The sequence below is a fragment of the Camelus bactrianus genome, chromosome 11, assembly GCF_048773025.1.
Source record: "Camelus bactrianus isolate YW-2024 breed Bactrian camel chromosome 11, ASM4877302v1, whole genome shotgun sequence".
Lineage (NCBI taxonomy): Eukaryota > Metazoa > Chordata > Mammalia > Artiodactyla > Camelidae > Camelus > Camelus bactrianus.
This window is the reverse complement of record NC_133549.1, coordinates 83,175,519-83,195,327: the sequence shown is the minus strand read 5'-3', so window position 1 is coordinate 83,195,327 and position 19,809 is coordinate 83,175,519. Positions and strand designations below refer to the sequence as shown.

The 19,809-nt window shown below is 54.9% G+C and overlaps 1 protein-coding gene across 5 annotated transcripts in view; it reads right to left on the bottom strand.

Moving 5' to 3' along the window:
* Window positions 1-19,809, bottom strand: part of RASGEF1A (RasGEF domain family member 1A) — an 86,478-nt gene that overhangs the window by 22,273 nt on the left and 44,396 nt on the right. The window contains exons 1-3 of one of the 5 annotated variants that reach the window (XM_074374434.1): window positions 8,822-9,053; window positions 8,092-8,712; window positions 1,908-2,008 (exon numbers count right to left, since the gene is read on the bottom strand). The exons of 1 other annotated variant lie outside the window; for it this stretch is intronic. Coding sequence is in view for 1 of the 4 variants with exons in the window: in XM_074374433.1 (XP_074230534.1) it covers window positions 8,092-8,109 (18 nt within the window). In the remaining 3 variants the exon portion in view is untranslated. Of the gene's footprint in view, window positions 1-1,907; window positions 2,009-5,327; window positions 8,049-8,091; window positions 8,713-8,821; window positions 9,054-19,809 lie in introns of those variants that run through there. 3 more of the 5 variants (XM_074374433.1, XM_010959736.3, XM_010959728.3) reach the window with 3 other exon arrangements.

Here is a 19,809-nt window from a genome sequence, read left to right as displayed (position 1 = left end):
TGTCCCCCCCCCTTCCCCTCTGGCCCCGGATTCCACAGGGGTCACCATGTGCTCCTGCACACAGGCCAGTGACTCTCAGACTCCTGGAGGCTGAGCTGGGCATAGCCTTAGACAGGAGGGTGTGGAAACTGAGATAAACTTGGGGCCAATCCTGTCACTTCTGGGAATCCCCTCAAGGTGCCACTTAGAGGGGGCAAGCTGGGGGGCAGGGTACAGGCCTCCAACCCACTGGAATTGCGCCTCTGCGATCCCCTTCCTATATGGGGCACCCACTTAAGACTGCCACTAATGAGTCTGCTAATCAGAATCTGGGGCAGCCGCCAGAGCTCCCACCCGGCAGGACCCCAGGTTCCAAGAGCCAGGCAGGACCCCAAGGAGCGACAGGGTGTGTCTGTGAGCAAGCAAGACAACAGAGCTGAGGGCTGGGCCCCTCGGGATGGAAGGGGGGGTGCAGGGGTATAAGCCACGCTCAGGCCTTTCCAGGAGTGAGTGGCAGCCTCTACTCTGCCCCAATGCTGCCTGGCGGGTGGCCAGGGTACAGGGAAAAAGAACGTACAGTTCTTTTATTTTAAAATGGCATCTAATTAGGCTGAGCAACGATTTTCCTTTGTGTTTAAAAACAAATAAAAATCAATTTCCTTCGCCTGAATTGTCATCCTCCTGGCAAACACCCAGAGCTGCACCCCTGGGATCCCTCTGTGCAGCAGGAGCTGGAGGTTTCTGAGCGCCTGCCTCTGCAGGAGGGCAGGGGGCGCCCAGCTCCCTGCTGGGTCCGGACAGCCACAGCCTTGCCAGCAGCCACAGCCTCTCAGAAACAGAACCAGGACACGTGTCTTGACATCTCCACTCCCTGTGCACACTCCCTGTACACAAGCAGCTTTCCTGCCACGTGCCCTGTGCCCCCTGGCCCTGGGGGCTAGTAACCAGGTGGTGGGCCAGCCCCCGGGAGTACCAGCAGCACAGCTGCGTCCATCCTTCCCTCCCCAAGGATGTGCACTTCTTCACACACCGCACTGCACACGCTGCTGGCGTGGTAGCCATCACCCCATTTTCCAGGCAAGGAAGAAGGGCCAAAGGGCTTAAGACATCAGTCCTGGGCCTTACAGTTCCAAAGTAGGAGAGTTGGGATTTGAACCCTAGTGAGTGTAGCCACCATGATCTCATATGAAACTCAGGACCATCAGCTCAGGCTCAGGAGAAGGGAGGGCAGGTGCAAGGTGAAGGCAGGTGGGAGCCTGCCAGGGCCCCTGGGAGATGGACAAAGCCTGGCCCAGAAGGAGCTACTGGCTTGCAGTGTGCAGGCTGGGGCCAGTGAGCGCAGCACTGTGAGGGGTCAGGGCAGGGTCCGAGGGCCAGCTGTGCATGTGGCCCCAAGGGCCCTCCCTGAAACAGCCCAGCAGTCTCAGTGCCAATGAGTGACATTCACAGGTTTCCACCTACCCAGGCCATCCTACACATCCCCACAGCGCCCTGCAAGGTCTTACTATCCACTGTCCAGGGGTAGCCCAGGAGGCTGAGGACAGCCTGAGGCCACATGGTCTGGCAGGGCAGAGCCAGGAACAGCCCCGGGCTCCTGCCTACAGGCTGTTCTTTCTGCCAAGGGCTGAAAGTGAAAAGCAAACTGCCAAGAACACGCCTGCCCCGCCGTCCATGCCCAGGAAATGGGCCCTGTGCCCAACTACAGTGCAGGGAGCTCCTCTTCATGGGCCAGAGACAGGCAGAATGAAAACGAGAACTTTCTGCAATTCCTGACAAGTGGTTGAAACCCAAATAGATGAAAATATTGCAGTGCATTCTCTCCAGATATGGGAATGGAAACATACAGAGAAAAATACATGAAATACCATGCCTTAAAAACAGCAAGGCATATTGCTCCACCCTTGAGTACTCATCCACATTGTTCATACCTCATATCACCAATGAAACCCTGATGGAGTCCCCATGCAGAAATGTACAGGTGGTTTCTACTGCATAGCACAGGGAATTATATTCAATATCTTACAGTAACCTATAATGAAAAAGAAAATGAAAACGAATGTATGTATGTATATGTATGACTGAAACAGTACGCTGTGCCCCAAATTGACACAACATTGTAAACTGACTATACTTCAATTAATAAAAAAGAAATGTACAGGTGACAGAATGATGTGTCTGGATATTAATAAACCCAGCTGGATATTAACAAATAAGCAATGAACTGAAATTCACCCACTTGGTAAAAAACTTCCCTAAACATATTTCTATTTGAGTAGCAATCAAAACTCCAATTACAGAGACATTGGGAAAATAACCATTATAAGAAAACTCCTTATGAAATTCAATATGGCCAAAACTGTACTCAGAGTAAATTCATAGATGTCAATATATTTTAAAGAAACAGGGAAAAATGAAAACCAACTAAGCACTTGAATCAAAAGCTAAAAAGTGCTTCTCAACAAAACGACATACAGCAAAGCAAACTGAAGAAAGGAATTACTAAAAGATAAATTAGTTGATTTAAGGAAAGAGAGTAGAACTTGCTGGTTATATTTGAGAGCTGATTTTCTTTTGAAAACACAAATTAAAAAGCTAAACCTCTTAGTCTTAAAAACATGAAAACTCAGAGTAGACATTTTTGGCAAAACTACAGTTTCAGTTATATACATATATATGTGTGTGTTTGTTGGATTGTGATGTAAAATGTATTTTTTAGGTCAAAATAGTTCGCAAGTCACTGTTGTTAGGTTACACTGGCAAAAAGCAAAAATTAATCTCAAAAAAAAAAGATAAACCTCTGGCAACTCCGATTAAAAAAAAAAAGGATAGAGGAAGGGAAGGAAGCTGGCAGAGAGGGAAAGAGGGAGGGTGGGAGACTGAGAGGGAAGGAAGGAATAAAGAAAGAGCGAGGGAGAAATGCAAAAATATAGCTATTAGGAATGAGAAAGGGAACCTAACCACAGGTGTGGATAAGAGACTTTAAAAGAGCAGGTAGAGGGGAGAAGGATATAGGTCGAGTGGCAGAGCGCATGCTTAGCATACACAAGGTCCTGGGTTCAATCCCCAGTTTACCCCTTCCAAAAATAAATAAATAAGTAAACTTAATTACCTCCCCCCCCAAGAAAAATTCTTAAAAAAAGAATAGGTGATGGAGATCTGTGCTAAAGGATCTGAAAGCATTTTAAACTAGGGTATTATTCAGAAAATATAAATAACCAAAACAGACTAAAAATGTTTAGAACCCCAAAAGGCCAATAACCATAGTACAAATTAAGTAAGTTGACAGCCAACTAAACCTCAGGGAGAAATAAAAGCAAGCCCTGGCTGGGCCAGTTTCTAAAATGAATCATTTCAAGCCTTGGAGAGTAAGATAATTTTATATGATATTTAAACTATTTCAACTACCCAATTCATATTGAAAAACCTCTCCTATTCATTTTGTGAAGTTCACATAACCATGATTTATAAATGTGAAAAATATCTCCCCTAACAGAAAAGTCCGTATAAATTCTTACCTATGAATATAGATGAAAAATACCCCAAGCAACATATTCGCAAAACCGAACCCAGCAGCGTTTCAAAGCACAATCAAGCCTGACCCAGTGGGATTTAGTACAGGAACAAGATAATTTAGCTCAGAAAAGCTAGTAAGTCAACACATTAATAGGTCCAAGGAGAAAAGGAATTTGATGATTTTGCTAGATACACGAAAGCCTGGGATAAAACTGAATCTCCATACTTGGTGTACACTGTCGGCAATTAATGTAGGAATAGAGTGTACTTCATGACGAAGAGTATCTATTTGAAATTTAGGACTTGTTTCAGACTTAACAGTAAAACATTAGAGGCCTCCTCATTAAAATAAAGATCAAGCCAAGGACAACTGCTATTATTCAATGTTGTTTTGTACCTTTTAGAAAACATAAGAAAACTTTTAAAAGACACATTAGAAATAAAGAGCTAGAATGTTCCTTATATGCAGGTAATATGATTAATTTCTTGGGTTTTCCAGGGAGCCCAACTGGAAATCTGCTCAAACTAATAAGAGTTTAATTACCAATTACCTAACATACAATTTTTGAAAGGTCAGTATCTTAACTAGCTACCTCCCCTGGGTCCAGGTGTCCCCATCCCCAAAGACATCCACGTGGAGTACGTGCTTTGATGCTGACTCCAGTGGCGGGTGTGTGCGAGCGGGTGCCTGAATGCGTGTGTGTCCTGGGGCCTCCCAGCTCTGCAGGTCTCCCAGCCATGGGCCAGGGAACTGTTGTCCCCAGCTGGCCTGCTCACAGGTCAGCCGCCTGGCCCACAGACCCCTCTCCTGGCCACACACCCATGACACTGCAGCATTCTGCCCTCTGGGCTGGGCCCCTCTGGGAACTTGCTGCCTCTCTTCTGAGGATGCTTGCAGAGGGCCCTGCTGCTCACAGAGGGGCGGGCTCTGTGGTCTACCAGCCCCAGAACGGATGTTAGCTCCTTCTGCTCATGTCGCCTCAGACCTCAGAGCCTCAGCTTCCCCTTGCGTCACTGGAACAGCGACTTGTGAGGGTTAAAGGAGACCCGAGGGCTGGCTCCCAAGTCCTCTGACTCACACTCGCCATGGGCAGGGGGCGGCTCGTGTGGCAGCCACACTGACCTTTGGGAAATGCCGTGGGCTTGGCCCCAGCCAGGCAGGCAGTGTGAGTGGGAAAGTGAGGGCTGGGTTATTCCACTGGGGGCTGAGACACAGGGTGGTGGGTTTGCCAGAGAAACCCCACTGCCCGGCCAGCGAGCGTGAGGCCACAGGGCCGGAGCCTTGGGGGCTGCAGGGCTCCAGGGGGGAGAAAAGCGAAGAACCACAGTGGAGGCCCCTGGCTGCCTTCCTCCAGGGACCCGCGGGCCATCGTCCACACGCTCTCACCTGACAGATCACCCAGGGCCCTTCCATCTGTCTGCCTCTGGGCTCCCCTTGTCCTGGAACCCACAGGGTTCCAGCCAGCCCAGAACCCAGCATAGTGGAGGCATCTGGTCTGGGAGCCAGCTCTGACCCCTGACATCCTGGCTGAACTCTGGCAAGCCACAATGCCCTATGGGCCTCAGTTTCCCCGTGTGTAAAACAAGGAAGCAGAACTAGGCAGCCTCCATGGGCCATTCCAGCCCTTGCATCTGTTTCTTCCTTCCCTCACTTATTCAGTCAACAAACATCCCTGAGGTCCTTCTGATCTGTGCTGCACACTTGGAAATGGAAAACACCATGGACCTCGGGGTCTACCAGTAGAGACAGAAGTAACACCACAGTGCGGTGTGAGCAACTCAGGATTAGGGGTCTGTGCTGGGTGCTGAGGAGGCACAAGGGTAAGGGAACTCACCCTGTAGGGAGAAGTCAGAGAGGGCATCCTGGAGGAGGTGATTTTGAGATGGGCTTCCAAGGATGACGAGGGGTTTTCCAGGGTGTTAGGAGAAAGAAGAGCAGGGAGATAACACATCTCCGGGCTGACATCACAGTCCTGACAGATCCAGCCCTCTTCTGGTCACTCACCAGCAGCTCTCCAGAGGATGAGGCCCAAGGAGCCCAGAGGTATGGAGGGTGCAGGCAGCTTCCACAGGTACCCCAGCTCCATCCCTCAAGTCAAACCCTACCTATCCCAAAGCCAATGTGTGACTCTCTCCCCCCACTGGCTCTCCCAGACAACCCAGCTCTCGAAGACCCTGCACCACTGTGCCCTGTGCTTGCTGGGTCTGTGATCTGCACATGGTAGTGCTGTCAGCACTCCTGCGCCTCGGCCAGCCCCCAAGGCACACAATGGCCAGGTTGACACAAGATGCTGTGGCTCCCTCAACTCACCTTGCCTCCCCTGGTAGAGCTCACATGAAGCTCCCCCCAACTCCAGCAGCAAGCATGCCCAGCAAGATGGGGGCATGGTCTCTGGGGCCAGCTGGGCCCAGGGCCAGGAGGCAGCAAGGGCCCACAGGAAAGAGCAAGCTGAGACTCCAAATTAGCACCCCAGGCCAGACCCTCCCCGAACTCCATACTGCCCACCCACTGCAGGTGACGTTGCCCTGAAGGTGTCACACTGTCCTACCTCCTGCCCCCACCTGCTCCACCTGCAACCTTTCCCACCTCTCCTTCCTGGAGTGGCCCACCTCCTCTCCGTCTCTAGTAGCACATCTCCACCAACAGCAGGACCTCTTGCTTTATCTTCAGAGTGTGTCCAAATCAGCCCTTCCCTCCTCCTCCACTGAGCCCCTGGGCTGCGGCGCTGGCCAGACTGTCCACTTACCCTCACCAGCTCTGCTCCTGACACTGGTCTCTGGTCTGGTCCCTGAAGACACAGGCGGCTTCCTCTTCAAATCCCTGCCCAGCCTTTGCCTGATGTGCCCTCCACCCCCACCGCCACTTATCTGCCTCCCTCTCCTCCATCAGGTCCTCATGCTCAGGCCTCCCTGGAATGCCCTCCCCAAGGTACAAACAGCACCCCTGACACTGGTGGTCAATACTCTGGGCACCAAACAAACATGTTGGACCCTGCTTGCTAGGCTGAGCAGAACTGTCATTACTGGTCATGGTGCAATTGAGTGGGGTCATGTGATTCATCAGGCTCAAGGGCACTGAGTAGAAGTGACGCGTGGCACTCTGAACTGGGGCACTAAAATGTTAGTGCAAGAGCCTCTCTTCCCCTCTGCTGTGGGACTTGTCAGCCCACGTCCTAGATTGAGGAAGGCTTGGAGCAGGGCCCTGCCAGCCCACGATGGACATGCAGATAAGTGAAAACTACACCCTGTTGTTATAAGCCCCTGGCTTTGGGGGTTGTTTGGTTACTGCAGATAACCTAAACCATCCTGCCTGATGCACCCTTGATATGTTCTAGTCCTCTTTCCCGCTTTACTTTTTTCTTTAGCACTTATCACCGTGTAACAGTCCATATTTTATCTGTTGATTGTGCTTTTTTCCCCCTGTCTCTCTTGCTAGGTGAGCTCCATGAGGACTGGGACTGTGGTATATTGGTTTCCCTGCTGAATCCATGGTGCCTGCACCCAGCAAGTGCTCAATAAATGTGCACTGAATAAGTGAACAAAATAAGGGACAAGCGAGTCCTGCTTCTTGGGCACAGCCAGGGCTGGTCAGCCCAGCTGTGGCCCTCTTCTGCGCCCCCATCCACATTGAGCCTGAGGCCTCTGGTCTATGCCGGTCAGCTCCCTGCTGAGACGGCTTGGAACAGCCGCACCTGAATTGCACAGCCGGATCCGTGTCAAAGAGGGGGGGTTTTATCAACAGCCATAGAAATCTGACACTGCCTCATGCTCAGGATTAATTCCGGGACAATTCTCACCCTCCCTTTATGTAGAAAGGAAGCTGCCCCTCACCTGGCAGCCCACGCTCCTCCAAGCCCCAGCCTGGAGTGCACTCTCCTTAAACACACAGGCATCTGTGGGCCCACACAGGCACAATCCTGCCCTCTCCCCACCCCTCTCACACACACACCATATATAAACATGCCCACACTTTCACACTCTCACTGTAGCCCACACATCACACATACACACCTCCCACGTGCCCACCTCATCACAAACCTCCTTTCCATGCATCTCCTCCAGGGCAAACAGGTGGTTCTGCGCCCCTCAAGTCCGCAAAGGAATCCACCGTTGTCTTGGCTCTTACAAGCCTGACTGTGACAGTCCCAGGGCAGCCACCATCCTGCGGGGGCCCTGCTGCTGGGGCTGCTGTCTCCTGCCTACCTGGACCTGTTCACTCCACAGAGGTCCCTACCAGGTTTGCAGGTGCTGCTCAGCCACAGACGATCACTGGCGCCCGCAAGCCACGCCAGGAAAGGCGGTGGCAACCTCGGCTGCCTTTCTGTCCTGAGCCCTGGGCACAGCCCACCTGGCAGCAAGTGCCCCAGTGGGGACACGCAGAGGGAGTGATTCCCAAAGCAGGCTCCCTACCGGTCTGGCCAAAGATGCATATGATGGCCGCACACCTTACTCGGAGGGCAGCACCCCTTCCCGAACTCGGCGGCACAGGAACCACTCGCCCCGCGCTCCTTACTGCAACCAAAGGGTTGCCTGGCGAGCGCGTCCAGTCACCGCCTCCGAGACCCGCCGCCCCGCACCTGCCACGCGCCGCAGCCCTACCTGGGGCTCCAAAAACATCCTGGCTGCCTGCTCCTCGCGCTGTCCCCCGGCGCCTAGGGCGTCCCGTGTGTGACCGCTTCTCTTCCCCGCGTGCCAAGGCAGTACCACCCCCACCTCAGTCCCGCCCGCGGACTTCTCCACGCCCGCCTCCTCCTGCTCAGAGCCTCCCGCGGGGCGGGGCCGGGCCGAGGGGCAGCGGGCGCCCGGGGCGGGGCCAGGGCCGGGGAAACGCTAGGGGTCTGGGCGGGGCCCAAGTACCAACCGAGGAGCAGCTAGGGGCAGCGAGGGATCGGGTCGGGCCGGGGGACAGTGAGACTGAGCCAGGGGCCAGGCCGACGGCGGGGCGCCAGGGGGCGGGGTATCTGGGTGGGGCGTGGCACAGGGGGCTGGGAAAGGACGGGGGCGGGGAAAGGGCCGGAGGGGCGGGGTGCTGCTTGGAGGGGAGGTGGGGAAGGTGTAGGGGTTGGGGCGCGAGAGAGACGCAGTGTAAGCGCTGGGTTTGGAGGCGCCGGGAGTGCAGGGGGCGCAAGCGGTGGCATCAGTGGGGAGGCCGTGGCAGGATGTCGGTGCTCGGTGCGCCGGGTGGGTTGTGCCCGGGGAGAAGGGGCGCCGCGTGGGTCGCTGCTTAGCGTAGGATGGGGGCGGTTGTGTTGGTGAGATCCAGCTCACAGAGAGCCCCCTGCACCCCCATATCCTCCCTCGAGCCTCTCTTCCCCTTCTCCAACCTCACCTCATCGTAGATGTCCACTACAGAGCTGCAGCAGGTGCTTGGCCAGCGTCTGGCTTGAATGCCTCCCCTCACGGGGCGCTCACTCCACACAGCTCTGGCCTCGAGCGTCCCACGGAATTCTCTGTCCTGTTTCCTTGAGTGAACACAGGGGACACAGCTGCTGCTTTTGTAGGAGGACTAATCTAAGACACGGCGTGGGGCGGGCCTGGCACATGGCACAGTGAGGCGTCATTCCGCCCCCAGGAGTCCCAGCGCTCAGAAAGAATCCTGTCAGGTGACCCGCCTTCCCCTCCACCGCGTTCTGCGTAGCCCTCAGTCCGGGCTCTGAGAATTTGAATGGAAAAGGTGGACTGAGGGAAGAGCGCCCTCTCTGGGAACCAGAGAGCCGAAAGACTAAGCTGGGAGAGGGAGCAGGGCCGGATTCCTGGAGAGCTCAGGAGCAAGCCTTGGGGCTGGGATGGGGAGAGGTGTTCCTGTCAGTGTCCAGGCAGGTCCCAGGATGCCTGCCTCTGACAGCCCCCCGCCACTCCTGGCCACCTCTCCTCCCAGCTACCCCTTCTCCTTTGCCTGTTCTCTTACAAGAAGCAAGACTGCCCTCAGGCTGAGTTTTGGTGGACAGTTATTTCTGTCTTGAGGAATTAGGGGCTGTGCTGGGTCCATCCACCAGCCTCCCCCAAGAGGATGCAGAAGTTTGGAGACAGGTGTCCTTCTTTTGGAGGTCTGCCCCCACCCCACTTTCTCTATTGAGACTGGAACCCAGATCTCACTGCTCCAGCTCCTGCACTGTTGACTAGAGCCTTGTACTGCTCCTGTGGGTAGGCAGTGGAGTGGGGGCGGAGGGTGTTTGTTACCAGAAATGGCCAGCGCTGCAGACCTCTGGCACATCAGCTAAGCTTTCACACTGTCCTTCTCTCCCTGTTGCTTCTGCATCTCATTTCAGGCCAGTCAGAGGATGTAAAGCTCACAGTGGCCCCTGTGAGTGATTTATGGCACCGGGACCAGCCTGGGCCCTGGGGTCCAGAGCCTGCCTGGCCACCCTACACCTTCAGGCAGCTCCAGAGCACCAAGAGGGGTGTGGCCTGCGGTTTTGCCCTGGGGAAGCCTGCCAGGCACCTATCCCTGCAGTCCTCAGCTCTACCCCATAGTCCTGCAGGACATCTGGGTCCTAAAGTGGCCACAGTATGGTCTCAGGAAGTCCGTGTGGGCAGTTAAAACCCTTGCCATCACCTGTACCCAAAGCAAGCCCTCCCCTCTGCCTCTGTATATCTTCCAGCCCAGAGGAGATGGCTGAGCTGACTTTCAGCCCCACAGTGCCTTCCTATAGATGCTCACCCACAGATTTCACCAGCATCCCTAAGGACCCTGATAAGGTATGTGCTTCCACAGGAGGAAGGAGGTCCCTCTGCAATGGGAACCTCCTGGCAGACACGGATGGTGCTCGCTCTCCTTTGTGCACAGGTGTGACCTCAGCATTCATGTCTGTACCTCGACTACAGCTACATCCTTCCTGGTGCCCAAGGAGGTGGGGAGGTGGAGTGCCAGGGCTGACTCCTGCCAGGCTATTCCCCTGCTTGAAGCTGTGGGAGGGGCTGGGCACAGGGAGCGAGGTGCTGCCGGGAGGGCTTGTGAGGACCAACACAGGAACCCTGTTACTCTGTCAGAGTTGGTTTTCAAAAGTGGAGAAGGAACCAGGTGTGGTGTGGCCAGTGACATGTGCTGGGGGCTTCTGGAAAGATGAGATGTCCCAGATGATGTGGGCTGGACATGCAGCCAGGAGCAGTGCACCCATCCCAGGACCGTGAGAGGACGCTCTGAGCACAGAGCAAGGAAGCCTGATTCTGGGATGACAGTGACCCTGGACATCCTCCCAAGGGACAGATGGGAAACTGGGACAGGAGGCTGGACCTACTGCTACAGGCTCCTAATTACTGTCCCTGCTTGCACCCGGGCTGCCTCAACACAGCAGCTGGATTGGCCCTGTTAAAATCTGAGTTAGGCCCCGTCCCTCCTCTGCCCAGAACCCTCAGGGAAATGAAAGCCAGAATCCTAGTTGCCTGCCCCCATTTGAAACCTCCCTCCTTCCCCTCACCCCTCGCTCACTCTGGGCCAGCCCTACCCGCCACCACCACCCCTCTAGGCCCTGCCCCCCCTTCCTCCATGGGCAACGCTCTTCCCTGGGTGTCTGCGTGGCTCTCCCCCTTGGTCTTTACTGACCTGTCACCTTCTTGGTGACATATATACAGTGTTAACCTCCATTCCCACACTTCCTCTCCCACTGAACTCTTCTCCTCATGGCTACTTCAGTCCAACACATTCTTTCTCCTTCCTTATTTGTCCGTCTCCTCTAGGGAGAATTTGAGCTGTGGGAGCACAGGGCCTTTGTTTTGTTCCCTGTTCCCCTGTTGTGCCCCAATGACTGTGACATGTTTGCCTGCGGGGACACCTATCTGTTGAATAAATATGTATGCATGTGTATGTCTGTGTATACCTGTGCAGGTACAGATGTAAGTGTACATATATCCAGCACAGGCCTCAGATCCAGAATATACAAAGAACCATTACAAAAAAAAAAAAAAAGGTGGGCAGGAGGGTATAGCTCAGTGGTAGAGTGCGTGCTTAGCATGAACGAGGTCCTGGATTCAATCCCCAGTACCTCCACTGAAAAATAAATAGATAAATAAAACTAATTACCTACCCTCTCCAAAAAAAATTTTTTTTTAAAGAGCCCATGCAAATAAATAGCATCCAAAGACCCAACTTTTTAAAAATAAGCCCAAGACTTGAAGAGGTACTTTCCAAAAAGGTTATCCAAAAGGGTGGTAAACGTAAGAAAAAGCATTCAACGCCATTAGTCACTGGGGGAAGGAAAGGTAACACTCCCGTGTGATACTGCTGTACACCCACCAGAATGGCTAAAATGAAAAGGCAGAGAATTCCAAGTGATGACAAGGATGTGGCACAACAGAAACTCCCAGCCGCTGGTGGTGGGAGCTAAACCAGAAACGCCACGTGAGCATAAGCAGGCCCAGAAATTCCTCCCTGGGTGTAGACCCACCAGAAATGCTTAGATACACCACGAGACCCATCCATAAGTGTTTATAGCCTCACTATTCACAGTGGCTCCAAACTGGGAACCACCTGGCTGCCTTCCATAGTGAGGAGGTGTAATCACTCAGTAGAGCACCCCCAGCAATGAGAATGGACGAAGACAACCACATGCAAGGGCAAGTCTCACCTCCATCACGTGGAGCAAATCAGGATCCGAGGGGGCCGCTGGGGTTGGGGCTGGGTGCTGGTCACCCACATTTTCACACCATGAGAAATCAGAGCCGCAACATTTATGACTCATGCACTTTTCTGTATGTACATTACACTTCAAAACAATTTATGGTTAAAAAAAGTTGAGAGAGGAGGAAGAATATAGCTCAGTGGTAGAGCGTGCGCTTAGCATGCAACAAGGTCCTACATTCAGTCCCCAGTACCTCCATTAAAAAAATTAAAATAAATACATAAATAAACCTAATTACCTCCCCCCACCAAAATAAAAAAAGTTGAGAGAGACAAAAAAAAAAAGAAATAACACCCCAGGCAAGGCAGACAAAGCCGTGTGAGCCCCAAGGTCCTTCCAAGTCTGCTGTGGGCCACACCTCAGAGAAGCCGAACTGGGGGAAGCAGTATTTTAGGGACACTAGGGGTCTCAGCCTCCCTCTCCCCATTCCCCACAAGGCCAAAGGCCCTTCTGGTAAAAACACCTGCTCCCTCCTTTAAAAACGTACAGCCTGCAGGGCTTTACTTTCAGAAGATGGAAGGTGGCCTAAGGCGGGGTGACTGACCTTGCAGAACCAAGGAACACGGAACCCAAGTGCCCACACAGGGGGTGTTGACCAGCATGACAGCAAAGACCCTGCGGAGGCTAAGACTATGGAAGCCAGGGTTCGGGGCGGGGGTGCTGCAGGCTGCCAGCAGGCCCAGGGGAAAGTCTGATGGCATCCGTGGGACCATGCAGGAGTGAGCACCCAGGGCAAAGGAGTGGGTGACACTCAGGCTCTGCTTCCTCCACTGACTGCCCTCCCCACACTGCCTAGCTGGAGCCGCACCCCCACCTCTGCCAGCCACCTGTCACCCAGGGAGTTCTGCAGGCGGAGCTTCGGCTCCAGCCCTGAGCACGATGGACGAGGTGGGCGCCTCTCTGAGTTAGCATTTGCTAAGTATAGAGCAGGGTTCATGACACCCGACTCAAAGTGGCTGGCAAAACACGAAGCAAAACAAATCAAGCACCTTGTGAGCCCTAGGAACTTCTCAGTTGCTAGTTCCAAGGGCTGGCGCTGTCCAGAGGCTCTATGCCTGCCCTGGGACACCGCCCGGGGCTGCCTGTACTCAGGACGGTCTGATGAGAGGCCCCCTGTAGTTTCCTTCACACCCTCACGGAGAGTGCAAACGGGAACCTCCAGGACATGGTGTGGCCTGAGGGCCAGTCAGCACTCTGAGTGGTCACTGGTCGCCCTAAATCGCTCACACCCAAGCACACCTGTGAGCATCATGGCATGTGTACCCATCACCCTGCGGAGGGGCTGAGTACCAGTTCTCCTTGGCTGCTGGCCCTGTCCCCAGGGGACCTGGACCAGTTGGGCATGACTTGCTGTCCACTGGGAAACCCACAGGGGTCTCTGCATTTCCCTAACACTATCCCATTAATACTCCCTTTTGGAGAATAATGTTCAAAGCACACAAATCACTATGGTTTTAGGTACCAACAGAGCCAAAGGCGTGGGGCAGGGCAAATGGGGGACCATTCTGATGTCCCCCTCATATCACAGTGGTTACTGCTCTGCCTAAGCAAACAGCCTCCAGCAGGGCAGGATCCCCCACAAGACTCTCCCCAGAGCCTCTGCTTGCCCTTGACCATGGCCCTCGTCTTTGTCCTGATCTGATAACAGGTTAAGGGACAGCTGCCCACCTGCCCCAGATGTGTAACTAGCCACGTGTGTAACTGGGCGTTTACCTAACTGTGACTAACAGCACAGACTGCTTGGGACAGTGGCCGCTCACTGCACCCAGGCCCTGTCATCACTCTCCTGGCAACAGGCTGCGGAGGAAAGATACCTGCAGCAGGGCTCCTCAGGCACAGGGACCAGTGGGTGGCAGGAGTGTCCCGAGGGGCCAGGTGGGATAGGTGGGGACAGTTCCCAGGGGGCTTGGCCAGATGCAAAGGGTCCTTGGTGGGGAGGGTGAGGAAAGGCCTGGATGGCCCTGGTGGCAGGGCTGAGAGGACGCAGAGACCCTGGTGTGCGGGAGAGGGACCCTGCTCCCACAAAGGGCACCAGGAGGTGCTGGATGTTAGCGAAGCAGCCCTTTGGAAAGGGAGCTGAGTGTGGAAGGACAGCGGCCCCTCCTGCACCAGGTGAGGTCCCTGGCGGGAATGCAGGCTGGGGAGGGAGGGGGCGGGGAGGGAGGCCCAGGCATGAGCACATCTGGGTCCTGTCCTCCCAGTGAAGGAGGGCAGTTCCAAAGCAGTGCCCCTCCTTGGCCGTGCTCCCCTGAATCCTGCCGCCCCTTCACACTGAGTGCCTCCCCCGATCCTGGCTGGCAGTGGTGGGGAGAGCACGGGCCAGAGCCCTCTGCACGGAGATCACCAGGCAGGGGGGCAGCAGCCTGCCCGGGGGGGCCTGCAGGAGCACTGGGTCCACGCCCTGGTGCCCTCTGAGGGGTGGGCCAGGACGGGGGAGGCCATGCTCTGGCTCTTTCTACAGCTCCACCCAAAGGCCTCAGAGAGGACACACTCAGGTTCCTGCTCTCAAAGAGGTCAATTGATTTCTCATAAGAAAGGCTTCCCTCAGGCAGCACTCCCTAGCTGGTCCAGCTTCTGGAGCGAGGTTGTTTTCTTGTCTGTGTGTGGCCCCAGCAGCCAGCATTTGTCTTCTGAGAGCAGAGGAGGAGAGAGAATGCCCTCCCCCGCAGTAAGGTGGGCGGAGGAAACCCCTCTCCCCAAAAGGAAGCCCAGATGTGTCTCCCTGGCCAGTGCTGGTGGCAGAGGCTGCGGGGGAGGCTGGCTGCTCACCTGGTCAGACTCCTGCTGGACTGGAGGGCCAAGGCCCCACCTGCCAGCTGCTCCCCACAGAGTTCCCATTCCTCTGACGTGGACATTTGGCCTGGCCAAAAGGCAGCCCTGACACTGAAGGACCTGGTCCACTCCAGGGCTGTCATCTTCAGAGAACATTCCTCTTTCTAAGAGAACATGGCCTCCCCATTTGGAGGCCCTGCCACAGGGAGGCTGACCCTAGAGTGATCACTCAGATCAGGGCCAGAGGTGAGACTTCTGGGCCTAGCAGGGTCCCAAAGCTGGCAGGACAAGGATCCCAGGGCTGGGTCCTCCGGGAGGCCTGTGTCCTCAGGCTGGGCAGCTTTGTGGCCTTGGGGCACAGCAGGCCGCTCTGTCCAGGAGATATGATTTGAGTGGATGCTGGTTCTTTGCCATCTTTAGGCAGAAGAGGCCGTAATGATGCCCCGAGGAGGACAGTGAGAGCTGAGGAAAGTACATGGGAAGTGTAGGCAACATGAACGGCCCTGGCAGGTGACTGGTAAACACCAGCTCAGGAACCACATAAGGCAGGCTCGAGGGTGGAGTGAGGGACCACTGGTCCAGCACTTCCCCTTCGTCCATTGTACAGGGAGGGAGCCTGAGGCCCAGAGACTTGCTTCAGGCACACAGCCATCCAGGAGCCAGGAATCTGGCCATCAACGTCCAAAGGCCAGAAGAAGGGTGAGTGCAGGACGGCCCAGACCACTGTCCTTCTGCTTCCATCACAGGGTGTCACTTGGCCCACCTCATCGGTGACCTCAGCCCAGCTCACTCTCAGCTCTGTACCTGCCCCTTCCCTGTCAGTTACCATGACAACAAGCACCAAGCTGGGTGCCCCACAGTAGAGCTGCTTTCTGGGTTTGCACCAACCCATAAACCAATGCAGTTTGTCCACAGTCTCTACTTGTCTCACAGGCAAGGAGACAGAGGCTCAGAGCAGAGCTTGGACCCACTCAAGGCCACAAAGCAAGGAAGTACAAAAATGGGCTGGCCTGTCTCCTGGGATATTGTGGCCTCAGGCCAGCGCTCCCCAAGGATGCCCTGGTCCGCAGAGCTGCAGGACAGCAGAGTTCTGGGATCCATGATGGGTGAGCCCTGGGCTCTCCACCCTGGGCTTCTCAGAGTCTCACCAAGTGTTCCAGGAGACCCTGCAGCAGCTGAGAAGGGCCTTCTAATGTCCCCCTCATGCTAGCCAGCCACTCTGGTCCATCTGCTGGCTTGTTCCTGACCAGCTGTGGGTCTGCAGCAATCACCCTGCCTGTGTGTTTGCCCCACCTAAGCCTAGCCTCCTGGGTCTGCGATGCCCTGGGGCGGGGTGGGGACCCCTGCCAGGCTGGAAGCTGGAGCAGAGGCAGCCTTGTTTCCAGGCACTCCTGAGGCACAAACGCACCATCAGATAGTAAACGTGCCTCTCTCCTCAATCATCTGGGAATCAGAATCTCCATCTGCACAAAGGTTCCCCTTTGGGAGACACATTAAGTTGGCACAGAGGATTTATAATGTGTTTTCACATGAGGCTTCCAGGAATCCATCTGTCCACTTCCACCTCCTGGAGGCCAAAAGGACATGAGTATCTCCTGAAGTTCTTCCTGGAATCATGATCTGGGCCCCTGAAGGCCAGGAGTCCATGGCCCACCCTCCCCATCCAGACTCAGCGGCACCATGGAGCTGACAGATGCAGGGGTGGGAGAAAGGGCAGGAAAGCTGAGCTGGGAGGCTTTCTCCAGTCAGGGGCTCTCAAATCTGGCCTGATCCCCACCCTGGAACTTGCTAAAAAGGCAACAGCCAGGCCCCATCCTCAGAGAGACTCCCTCCACCCGTGCATGGGGACCCACTGCTCCAAGAGGTGGCATCAGAACTCGGACTGGAGAGTGGGGCCACGGGACCTAGGGGCAGCCCATGCAAAGGCACAGAGAGGACAGTGAGAGGACAGGGAGAGAAGGGCAGGGACACAGGGCTTGGCGGTGGGGTCAGGCCCAGGGCAGTGGGACCCAGTGAGGCTCTGGGCAGCTGCAGGGGCTGGAGGATGGAGCTGGAGATGGGAAGGCCAGGGAGGAGGCTGCCAGACCACCAGCAGGCAGGGGCCATGGCAGGTGACTTCTCTGAGACGAAGCAGATCACGATGGAAACCAGGCACCTATCAAGAGCCTAATGGACGTATCCGCCGGGCAAAGACAGGTGGTATAAAGGGAAAGACAGAGGGAGACCTTTCCCCACACAGAGCTCCACCTGAGTGGAGGACCGCCTGGGAAACAGGCCGGCAAGTGGGACAAGGACAAGGCGTGAATGTCCTCGCGGCACCCTGCGGAGCCTGGAGAGAGGCGGAGGGGCGTGGAAATGAAGTAGCAGGAAAGGCCCATCAACAAGGAGCAAATTGCCTCATGGCAACAAAAAGCCTGACTCACCAATTTTCACCTGTGAAATCTGCAAAAATAACTTTCACGGTAATACAGGGTGTTAGCGGAAGTGTCAGGGTCACCGGTGGGAAAAGGAGACAAGCGGATGACAGAGATGGGTTTCCACACGGCACCACTTGGGAGAAGTGCCACTCCTTGGCAGCAGGCCTGGATGAAAGCAAGTCCGTGCACACGCACGTGACCTTGTGCTTGTGCACATGCATGTATGTCCCGAGAGCACGTGCGTGCTTTGTGCATGAGGGCGCATGTGTACCGTGCGAGTACCCACATGACTGTGTGTGCCTCCGTGTGCACGTGTGTGTATATGCCTATAAAACAGACTGGTACATACACCCAGAAAGGGTAACTGGGGTGCCTGCCCCCCACTGGCCTCTTCTCTCATGTCCTCTTTTGTTCTCTTCTCCGTGTTTACCCTTGTCGAAGGCTTCCCGAGTGTTCTCTAGTGAACATGATGGACTCTGTCATAGGCCTAACACAATGCATGTTCTTTTGCTAAAACCAGGACATGAGGCTGCAGTGCTCCTCCCGAGGATGCTCGGTGGGAGGCAGGGCTGGTTCAGCAGTAGACCACCAGGAGATGCCTGCCCCCAAGCATCCTCAGCAGCTCCTAGAGAAGGGAGACTTGTTCCCATCAGCCGAGGTGTGTAACCAAGGGAGGAAGGGTGCCCAGGGAATATGGGCAGCATAGAGGGTCAGAGAAGCCTGAGGACTCTGCCGGTTGGGTATCAGGAAAGGCTGCATCAGGTAGCATGGCTGCATGGGAGCAGCACCCTCCACACAGCTGGGTCCTCGAAGGGACTGTCCTCCACTCTTGGTCATAAAGAGCCTGGACAGGACCCCATGCTGGCTCACCCACCGGGAGCATGTTCTGGTGTGTGTTCTCAGCAGTGCTCAGCAATTCTCTCCTTACAACCCGCTAGCTTCTCTCCAGCTGGTAGACCAGAAGGCTCTGCCTGGTACCAACCTATGGGAGCCAGCCTGACAGGTGCCCTCCTCTCCACACAGGCTGGTTTTTATTGTCTTGGGGACGTATCCACTTGATTCTCACTTTCAAGGCTTACGTTATTATCCACACTCCAAACTGTCCTTTTCCCTCCCTCTCTGTCCCCATGCCTTTCTGGCCCACCCAGTCACCTCCTCCAGGAAGCCTTCCTGACTCTTAGAGCATGCTCAAGGGCCTCGCCCTTGGACTGCCAGCCCACTCACAATGTTCATCTTATACCCTAGTCTTCTTCCCACCACCTCTTAAGGAGCGCTAGTGGCTCCCTGAGGGCCTCCCTAGAGGGCTCCCTGAGGGTCAGAGCTCTGTCTGGGCTCCAAAAGCCAAACGTGCTGTGTTACATTAGCAATGTCTGCTTCAGGTGAGGGAGTGGAGGAAGAAGGCACAGGCCCTGGATCTGCACCCCTGCACCCCTCCTCCAGCTCCTCGTTGATAGGTTCTTCAACAATTGGGTGGCATTTTGCATCCCTAACTAGACTATTCACTTATTCCTTTTTTTTTTTTAAGTTAATGAATATTTACTATGTGCCAAGTTCTCAGACACACACTCCCTGCTCTCTGGGGTTACTCTCAGGGCTGTGGGAGGGGGGTCAACAAGTAAACAAAGAAACAAAATACAGCTGGTGATGAGAAGGGCAATGGCCTAGAGCCTGGGGGTCAGAGGAGGACTTCCTGGGGAGGTGAGCCTGGCGCAGAGACTGCAATGCTGGGTGGGAGTATCCCGTGAACGTACTAGGAAGGGTGTGCCTGGCACAGGGCCCAGTGAGGGTAAAGGCCCCAGCCAGGAGGAGCTTGGTGCATTCAAGGCATAGAAAGACCAATGTGGGAACCTGTAGTGAGAGACACCCAGAAATTTTCCAGAAGCTCAGCTGAGTTGCCAAGTTGGGGGAGGGAGGGGCACAGGGAGGAAGCAAGACACAGGCTACCTGGGAGGTTTCACCCAACAGAAGATGTGAAACAGAAGGTGCACGGTTCGACATCCCCTCTCAAGGCCCTGAGCAGCCCCAATGCAGCTGGGTGCCAGCTTTAACCCACTTGGGGCTGACCCAACAGTAGCTGTTTTGCAACTGGATGGAAACCATTCACTGTTTAGACCAGGTCTAAGCAATATGAGCAGCATAAGGGATGCACATAATCAGGCTGGCTGCTCCCTCTGCTGCCCCCTCCAGCTGGCAGAGGCTGGGTCCAGCATCTGCCTTCCTCCAAGGGGCCACGGGGACCCACTGCAGTGGAGGGCTGACTTTGTAGACCAAGGTTTTGTTTCTATTCTTAAAGGGGGAAAAGGGGCTCAGGCCACTCATGTAAGGTGTGAATTAGGGTTGGGAACCCTTGCTTCTCCCCTACATCTCAAAGTCCACAGCCACCCAGGGGAAGCTTGAGAATATGTATGCCCTCTTTCTCTTGGAATCAAGGGAACCTCTACCTTCTCACGTCTGTGTCATCCCTCACTCCTAGGAAGATGTCCCAAGACTACCCAGAGTGCCTGCCTCTT